General features: G+C 39.0%; 1 protein-coding gene across 1 annotated transcript; it reads right to left on the reverse strand.

Annotated features, from left to right (window-relative positions):
- Window positions 1-5,294: 5,294 nt before the first annotated feature.
- Window positions 5,295-9,253, reverse strand: LOC139735349 (aldehyde dehydrogenase family 16 member A1-like). Its single transcript, XM_071646095.1, has 3 exons — window positions 8,742-9,253; window positions 7,086-7,271; window positions 5,295-6,682 (listed from the first exon to the last, which is right to left on the reverse strand). The coding sequence occupies exons 1-3, from the start codon at window positions 9,009-9,011 to the stop codon at window positions 6,383-6,385; spliced, it is 756 nt and encodes a 251-aa protein (XP_071502196.1). The 5' UTR covers window positions 9,012-9,253; the 3' UTR covers window positions 5,295-6,382.
- Window positions 9,254-9,642: the final 389 nt, after the last annotated feature.

The following is a 9,642-nucleotide window of genomic DNA, read 5'->3' on the forward strand; positions in this document are numbered from 1 at the left end:
TGTGTGTGTGTGTGTGTGTGTGTGTGTGTGTGTGTGTGTGTGTGTGTGTGTGTTTGTAGAATATTTTGTATTTGTATGCATGAACACTTAAAGTGCAATTTCCACACCATATTCATGTTGGCTTTAATAAATAGGTAAAACCAGATGAGCAGAATGGTAGAGGTTCATCAAAATCACATTTGAAATAAAGAAGTTGTATATAAACAACACAGGTATGGCAGAGGTGATGACATTGCTGTCCCATCAAGTTGTTAACAAATCTTCACTACACCCCTCATTCTGACATGAAAACTGTGTGTCATTCTGTTCATCTGATTTTGCTGTTTGTATGAAAAACAGGAACATTGTGTGGATCTACGCTCTTTTGATCAATAAGGATTTCATTTCTAAGCAAGAGAAAATGGGCAATTAGCATCAAGATTCTGCATACAACAGCAATTACAGTATGTGCTGAAGTCAGATGGCAAGTCAATCATGACTTCCTCTGTAAATTGGATCTGCTCTACTCCAGACAGACTTTCCTTTTCCTGGTGGATCAATGTTAGCCTGCATTGTAGCTATTGATGGTTTGAAACTAAACAGTGTACAATTGTACCTTGTATATATGTAGGCCTACTAACAAGTTTAAAACGAATGTCCAGATCTACATTGTATATTACAGGTTCACATCATGTACACACCAGGTGGACAGTACAAATAGTGCAATACATGTAACATTCCCAGACATTCAGGGAAATGTACATTTTTCGGCATTGTCCTTGTAGGCACATGTAAAGCACACACAAATACCATCCCCCCTCCCCCTAAAAAACAAACAAACAAACAAACAAACAAACAACACACACACACACACACAAATGTAAAACAGCTCAGAAAAGAAGTCATTGAAAAAAAAAAGTATTTATTATGAACCACATGTCCAATTCCACTGATGATGGGATCAAATCTGTATCAGGTTGTGACAACAATGTGCAAACTTACATGTCTATGCAAAAAAAAAAAAAAAAAAAAACAGCACACCAGAATAGAAGAGAAAAGTTGGCATACGTGTATGTGTTTGTTGCTGTATATGGTTGGAATAAATCATTCAGTGATAAAGCTGATGCCACATACTGTACGAGCTGAAATTTTTGTGTACAGATATTTTTGCGAATTGCTACTTGGACATTTTCGTGTGTTGTTAATTTCGCGGTTGCGAGGGTCTAACTGAACTTTGCTATTCGTGTGTTGTTATTTTCGCGATTCAAAGGCGATTCGCAAAATTCGCGAAAATAAAACCACCGCGAAAATTTCAGCTCGTACAGTACATTGTACATTGTAAATGTACACTGACAACTCCTGATTTTACTTGCGACTCCAAAGTACACTAGAAACTGTACACTGTACAGTAGTGCATTTGTATTCAGTCTTCATAAAGCTACATTCTTATATCATAGTCATGTAATTATGTTGTCATGATGGAAGACTTTATTAAACACACAAAAGTAATTAAAGCAAGCAAGATTATATTTGCACTGTACAAAGTTCTCATAGAGCAAAAATGTCACAATAAATGGAACATGTTCATCTCCATATTGATAATGTTTGTAGCTCTTAGTGCAGAATATTCAAATTTCTGCAAGTTTTCACCACATTAGCTGAAATACATGAGCACAATTTACTTGCAATACCCTGAACAGAGTGAATGATGACCTAGTGTGCAAGATCTGGTTATCTGTGTTCATTACAGGTAATAACTTAACATGAAGACCGACGATTATACTCACACAGCTCATAGTACACAATGTACCTAGAATATCACACACTGTTGGCACTATCTTGGCCAGGAGTGTTTGCTTGTAGCAAAAACTGTGATTATCTACAAACAATTTAACCCTATAGAGCCACAGCTATTTAGAAATTGTATACTAGTAGTACAATTGTAATTGGGGGTGGGGGGGGGGGGGGGGGGGACATATTTAGCCCCCCAAAGATCTCGCATGTTGATCTCGCAATCGTGGCGAAAATTGGCACATACTTTGCCCACTATGTTATCTCCAAGAATGAATCCTTAATTTTTTCCCAAAAAAAGATCCTTTTCTTTAAATTATGCTAATAAAGTTAATTCATGTATACTTTTGTGCATCAGATTTTAACTCTAAATCCTTAAACAGAGCTTTAAATGGGATATTTTTTTTGGTCTAAATATTCTTAGTAGTATTTAAAGGAATTTTCGAGAAAGAACTTGCGATATCAATATAAATTCATGTATTTTAGTGTCTTTTTTAAAATTCCCATGCATTTCTTTGTTTTTAATTTATTATCTAATTCTTTGTTTATTATACTTGGTTTTCATTCTTTCTTTTTATTTAGAAAAGTTCATGATAACCAAAAAGGATTTACTGAGATTAAAGAAAGAAAAGAAAACAGGCATTCTCAAGTAGAAGATGAAAATGTACAATAAGGGCCCAATTTTTTTAAGATTCCTTAATTTGGGGGGATTGGGGCCCCCGGGGCCCTCTGGGTGGGGCATGGTGCCCATTTTGATAAATTGAGATCCTGACCCCCTAGGGATGCTACCTGCCAAGTTTGACAAAAATCCATCATGAGGTTTTCAGGAGGAAGATGAAAATGTACAATTCAGGCCCCCATTTGGACCCTTCCAACCACCCCCCCCCCCCCTACCCAAGAGGGGCACCCCTGGATCTCCTATGAACAAACTTGAAACTACAGTCATTAATGCACTCACTCATAGTATTATCTCAGCTCTATAACTTCTGATTCTAGAGAAGATTTATAAAGATTCCTTCATTTGGGGGGTTTGGGACCCCTGGGGGCCCCCTGGGTGGGGCATGGTGCCCATTTTAACAAATTGAGATCCTAACCCCCTAGGGGTGCTACCTGCCAAGTTTGGTGAAAATGGGTCATGGGGTTCTCAAGAAGAAGATAAAAATGTACAATTTAGGCCCCATAAGGACCCCTCCTCACCCCCTCCTCACCCCCTCCCCTGGGTCCCAAGGGGGGCACCCCTGATTCTGCCATGAACAAACTTGAAACTACAGTCATCAATGTACTAACTCATAGTATTAACTTAGCTCTATCGCTTCTGGTTCTAGAGAAGAAGATTTTTGCGGATTCCTTAATTTTGGGGGGTTTGGGCCCCCTGGGGGCCCCCTGGGTGGGGCATGGTGCCCATTTTAACAAATTGAGTTCCTAACCCCCTAGGGATGCTACCTGCCAAGTTTGGTGAAAATGGGTCATGGGGTTCTCAAGAAGAAGATGAAAATGTACAATTTAGGCCCCATTAGAACCCTTCCCCACCCCCCTCCCCTGGGTCCCAAGGGGGGCACCCCTGATTCTGCCATGAACAAACTTGAAACTATAGTCATCAATGTACTAACTCATAGTATTAACTTAGCTCTATCACTTCTGGTTCTAGAGAAGAAGATTTTTACAGATTCCTTAATTTTGGGGGGTTTGGCCCCCCTGGGGGCCCCCTGGGTGGGGCATGGAGCCCATTTTAACAAATTGAGTTCCTAACCCCCTAGGGATGCTACCTGCCAAGTTTGATGAAAATCGGTCTTGGGGTTTTCAAGAAGAAGATGAAAATGTAAAAAGTTTACGCACGACGGACGACGGACGACGGACGACGGACGACGCACGACGCACGACGCACGACGCACGACGGACGCCGGACGAAGGGCGATCGCAATAGCTCACTTGAGCCTTTGGCTCAGGTGAGCTAAAAATCACCTGACAGCACTTCTTTTATTAACTATAGATTGTGCACACAAAAATCATTGTAAACTGCCGTTTTCGATGACATAGGTCACATCTCGACAAGCATGCTCCCAATACTCGTAGATTTCAAAATGTGCACAAAATATGAAAAGAAAAATTTAACAAAATTTCAGAAAAAAGAAATTGTGCTTTAGAATTATTGCAACAAATGTCAAGGCTACAAGGGTTTAACTGACAATTCACAAGAAAATTGGTATAAAATATAAAGTTCAATTACTGTGAGACATTTCACATGATAAGTACACTGGAATTTCCCACGTTATCTCAAATCGCAAGAAATTCCAGACAAAAGTAGAATAACGGAGCTATGTAAGATTACATGTATGCAACAAACGTTCAATTTCTAGAAAAGCCATGTTCATTGCATGTGGTACAACAATATTTTTGTTTCCTCCTGCAATAGTAAATTAACGTTATCAGCCCCTGAGATTAAAAGCAATACACATTCATGCAAACAAAATACTTACCATATCAAGATCTTCATTATTAAAAGCAGGTTTTCGTTAGCTCCATTGCAAATCTCACGAAAAAATTCTATACAATACAATTTCTCACAGTCATGTCAGATCAAAATCTCATACATGTACATTGTATATGCTACATGTGTCATAGAAACACTCAGGTTATGTGCTGTCAAGACATGACCATTTACAGGATACATTGTTCTAATGTCTTCTGAAAATATAAGAGTGTGACGGTCTTTATGAGTAAAAACAAAAAGAGGCATGTTGCAAACTGCACTAAAAAGTGTATACATCTTGAATTTAGACTAGTCAACAGGCACTGGCTCTTACAGATTGGATATTTTTGTGTGGGTCTTTGTGTGTAGTATAAATTATGTACATGCACGATGACTTGGCCAGGTGTAGCTATGTAAAATATACATGTACGTACCATACACTCACCAGATAGGCTGGTGCATTATGGGGCTTCCTAATATTTTCCTACATATTTAATACACAACTTTGAAACTTTGTAACATGGCGCAAGTACAGTTACTATTCAAAGCTCAATCGAGCATGTACACTACGTTGTCCATACGCCATGCATGCTATTACTGTATATCACAAAAGCATGGTTGTATGTACAGCATATGAAAGCGCAAAATCTTACGGACGGTAAAAACCTCAACTGGACTTGTTACACATGTCACATACATGCAATCCTTGGTACTGAAGATGGGATGTGATATGTACGCTGGCATACATTACGTAGCATACATGCTGTATTCATGTTTGCTACTGCATGGCTTTGACAATTTTGTAACAGCTGTAATGAGTGGATGCACACAAGGAAAACACACATACATGAAAAGGGTGTTCATGTAATTAATTTGAGAATGAACTGCATAAGCGGTAAGTTTAAGATTTATTTCTGTATTCAAAGTTATGAAGGAAATTGACAAACAGAAGCATATTAGGGGTACCTCTTAGGTGCTCTTCCATGTCACAAAGTTACTTTTCAGGGTATCGATACACTGTAAAAATAAATCAACTCTGTCCTGTGTATGTTACTATCAACTCTTTGGCACTGCAAAGCTTGATGATAATTCCATCAGGAACATGATCATGATTCATAAGGATATAGTCTTACTAGATGCATCAATAAATGACTCTGAAGTGTTTAAAGGCAGTAATCATAACGATGTAGCACATCACACGTATAACAATGAACCGGATAAGAACCATAATGCTACACGTTATTCTTCGGCTTTTGCAAGCATACATACTTACCAGTACGTGTATATCATTCTAATTGTTCAGTTCTTGCAGATTATAGTGCTCATACATAGATTAAACAAAATACCTACATGTTCAAAGGAACAGGTTCGGTATATGACATCCCCAAACCATAAGTCATGGGGATGGAAATTTTGTTAGCGAGACAAATACTACTTTGTGCTCACCGCAAGCATTGAACAGTTATTGTCAGAACACAAGAACAAGGAAAATGTTGATGGAGATCATATTAACTTTGCCTGAAAAGCTCCTGAACAAGCATGAAAGAGTAGAATACTGCTACATGTAGTTTGTTTAGTTTTGGCAAATGTCTTCCATTCCCAGCAACCATTACTCTGATCCACTCTCCTATGAAGAGTGGGAATAATATCAATATGACACTTTTTACACTTCACTGATCGCAGACATTAGATACAGGCACTTAGTGTACTAATATTCAAATTTGTAAACAATGTAGTGTAGGATACAGATATAAGTGATCACTGTAGTCAAAAGTAATCAAAACTGCCATGTCAAAATTTTTCCAACATACTTCATGTCGTAAATCTCTACCTGTCATGATCATGTTAACTTTGGTTACATTTTGAATTTACACCACAAATGCTATAGGGACCTGTCCCTTTATTTAATCGGGTGAATCAATGCAGTACCTGTTTCATAATTTGATTGTATTGATGAATCTTGTTCACCGTGTTGAGCGAAAAAGAGCAAGTTTTCCTGTCAGGTCTCTTCAGATGACATCATTTATGTTATAAGAGAGGTACACATGTCAAATCTTATTTGCCATGGGACACTGACATTTTGATACCACTGTAAAGGAGCACAGCGGAAACTTGCCACATTTGTAGATACCCTGTCATGGCCTAATTAGCATAGATATCCCCCATTGGGATCCAGATATTCTTCACCTCCACAGCATGATAGAGGAATTCTTCACCCTGGCCCTGAACTCTGTTTGCCCAGTCGCGGCCAGCTCCATAGTTCACCCACGTTCTCTTCAGATTTTCTGCTGATGTGTATTCCACAAACTTTGACCCCTCAGGTGAACCGAAGTACCACATGGCTTGGATGTCCTGGTGCTCAGTCAGGTACTTAGTGATGTGACCACTGTCCCCAGTGAGAATGTTGACAACTCCTCCAGGGAGATCAGATGTGTCAAAGACCTGATGGCAGAGAAGGGAAGGAGTCAATTGTCAGCACCAATCCACTTTACATACACTATCATGACAATTGATTGCTCAAACACTCTCCTCTTAAAAACAAAAACTTCATAGAATTTTAAGTACTAGTAATCACAAATAGATGATTTACAATACTGATATATGTCCTCAACATCACTCATTAATTAGCATGCGACAGCAGAGGGCTCTGTGACGCATATGTCCATGCAGTAACATTGTAGAGGAAAAAACAAACAACACAATTACAACAGGAGTGATGAAAAACACAGCACTACAGTTACAATACCCTGGATGGAAGCAGTGACTGACAATGTCATTTCTCTCCCCCTCATAGTGAAAAATTACCAAACTTCTCATTGTATTTCGACTACAATTTTTCTCCTACCTGGTAGAAGCCGAGAGCTGGCAATGGATACTTCTCACTGGGCACTGCAACCACAACATTTCCCCTGATGACAGCAGGGGCAAAGAGTGAGACGAAAGCAAGCAAGGGACACTCATCTGGACAGATGATACCGATGACCCCGACAGGTTCATGGATCTTGACGGTTGCACCATACAGAGTAGTTTCCTGATTGTGAATGGATCAAGAATGAATCACTCTTTTTTTTTTCATCACATTCATTTTGACAAAAATCTGCCGCATAAAGAAGAAAAGGAATGCTGTGGATGAGAAGGGATTTTTTTTGACAGATAAAAGAGAAAGTAATATATCAGCACATACCTCTAAAAAGTCTATCACATTTTCTAGGTGTTAGGAAAACTGCATAAGTGACCCACCACAACAAAAGGATCCGAAAGTCACTGACAGCTGAGCCGAAAAAATCAACTATGAAGTCAGATTATCAAAATCGATCAAAACGATAGGATTTCTGTGTTTGGCAAAATTTTGCAGTCCAATGTATCGTCTATCATCTGCCGAAATTTCGTAGCTAAATGATCAAAGGAAAGGCAAGAAATTAGTGTTTTTCTAGGCCATGATTTTCTGACTTTCAATGGAACAGAAATGTGTCCAAAGATTAGGCTTTAGCGCCACAGATAGACTCGGCCCCTAGCAATGAGGGAGTGATCTTATTGGTCAGTGCGTGGCATCCTGGTTACTGAATGGTCGTGCGTAGACCACCGGGGCTAAGCTTGAATGAACATCACGCAGGTTGCTAGGAGTCTACCTTCTATTGTCAAGAGGTAAAGACTGTCTTGCCTTCCCTTGATCACGATAGCGTTGGAAGGAAAACTTTGAAGCTGTTTTTCTTGTAACACTGATTTCCTAAACCACTCGACATGCACTAATAAAATCATCTACAGTTAACAACAAAATTATTCGTACCCCTCAGAAATTATTAGTTTTGAGCAGATTTCTCACAAGTGAAGGATGGAGTGATGGTAATTGGGTGTCAACTTTTTACTCGTATTTGTCCTATATAAATTGACATTAATTCCAGTTTCATCTCATTTGCATAACAATAGAAATGTTGAGATATAACATCCAATCACCATCACTCAATCCTTCACTTGTAAGAAGTATGCTCAAAACTAAAAATTTGCCAGGGGTTTGAATAATTTTGTTGTTAACTGTATATCTCTGCAACCAAGTACTTTTATGAGTCGTGTAGTATATGAAATTAGAGTGGAAGAGTAAGGGAATAATGTTGTGTCATTTTCAGAAAATCGTCATCCCCTGACTTTCAGATCCTTTTGTTGTGGTGGGTCACATAAGTTCTAAAGACTAACTCTGGCAAAAAAAAATTGTCTCTACAATGACATTACTCGAAGTCTTTATAGTCACCACAATGATACATTAAGACCTGCAATTTGTCACACATAGAATCTACAAAGTAGTGGCTAAAAAAATAATAATAACTGAACATACCCTTCCCATGTGTCAAAGGTACAAACTTGCTCTTGCCTGTGTAGCTGTGATGTGCCTGTCACTAGATTGTTGTTTTTTTCTCCACATCCCACTCCCTATCCAGAATATCATGACCTTGACACACACACACACACACACACAAAAAGTGATGTGGGATGATTATAAACTTACCTGCACAGTACCTCCATATTTGTCTGCATAGGCTCCCCAGTAGAACAACCTCTGGATGGACAAGTCCACTTCGTTCAGGGCACTCTTGAGGTCCTGTCCAGTCAGTCTGGCGATGCCTTGAGCAACCTCATCACGTCTCTGCTCCAAGTTCTCTGCCATGTAGTACACAATCTGGGCCCTGTTGTGAGCTGCTCTCTTGCCCCAGCTGCATGCAAGTACAGTTTGAATGCCTTGTTGAGGTGCAATACCATAAGTTTCTAGCACTCCCATTTTTTTACCTTTTTAACACTAATATCAATTAGAAACAAATAGAAATGTAGTCAACTTCATCCCCATTCTCTGAAATGCCTTACATCACACACATACACACATAAATTGCAAAAGTTTTAGTTCTTGCACTTTCGCAACAGAAATATGAAAATCAACACATCACAAGTCTACACAAAACCAAATACAGTGACACACATGAACGAAATAGTATAATCCACATATAGGAAGGACCACCTCCTCTAAAAAAGAAAAAAAGAGAACCACGGGTCTTGCGTTCATCTGAGTATTGCAAGTTCACCTTCCATGCGTTCTTGCAGACTTCTAACATACATGTCAAGATTGCAAACTTGGTGAAGAAGGCAGCTTTGAGGGCCTCCATGGGGGCATGGTGCCCATTTGCAAATTCCATCACACTGGTAAAAACACCTGCCATACACACTGTATTAGAAAAGTTGACTATGCAGTGTAAAAAGACTAAATCGTAATTCTTGCCAAACCCCTGGATTTACCATAAATAACCTTTAAGTGCATTCAGTAAAACATTAACTGAGAGTTTTTCTGGTTTTAACTCTAAACAGTCATCAATATACTTACCCATAGTATCAACTTCCCTCTATCACTTCTGGTTCTA

This window comes from Diadema antillarum, unplaced genomic scaffold (genome assembly GCF_040938485.1).
Source record: "Diadema antillarum isolate AM-2024a unplaced genomic scaffold, OU_Dant_1.0 seq00000570_RagTag, whole genome shotgun sequence".
In the NCBI taxonomy this organism is placed as follows: Eukaryota; Metazoa; Echinodermata; class Echinoidea; order Diadematoida; family Diadematidae; genus Diadema; species Diadema antillarum.

Excerpts from the sequence above, each read along its gene's own strand:
- LOC139735349 (XM_071646095.1), bottom strand. The coding sequence starts at position 9,011 with ATGGGAGTGCTAGAAACTTATGGTATTGCACCTCAACAAGGCATTCAA. Across the intron at positions 7,272-8,741 it reads AATATGGAGGTACTGTGCAG|GAAACTACTCTGTATGGTGC; the intron begins GTAAGTTTATAA and ends ATTCACAATCAG. Across the intron at positions 6,683-7,085 it reads CAGCTCTCGGCTTCTACCAG|GTCTTTGACACATCTGATCT; the intron begins GTAGGAGAAAAA and ends CTCTGCCATCAG.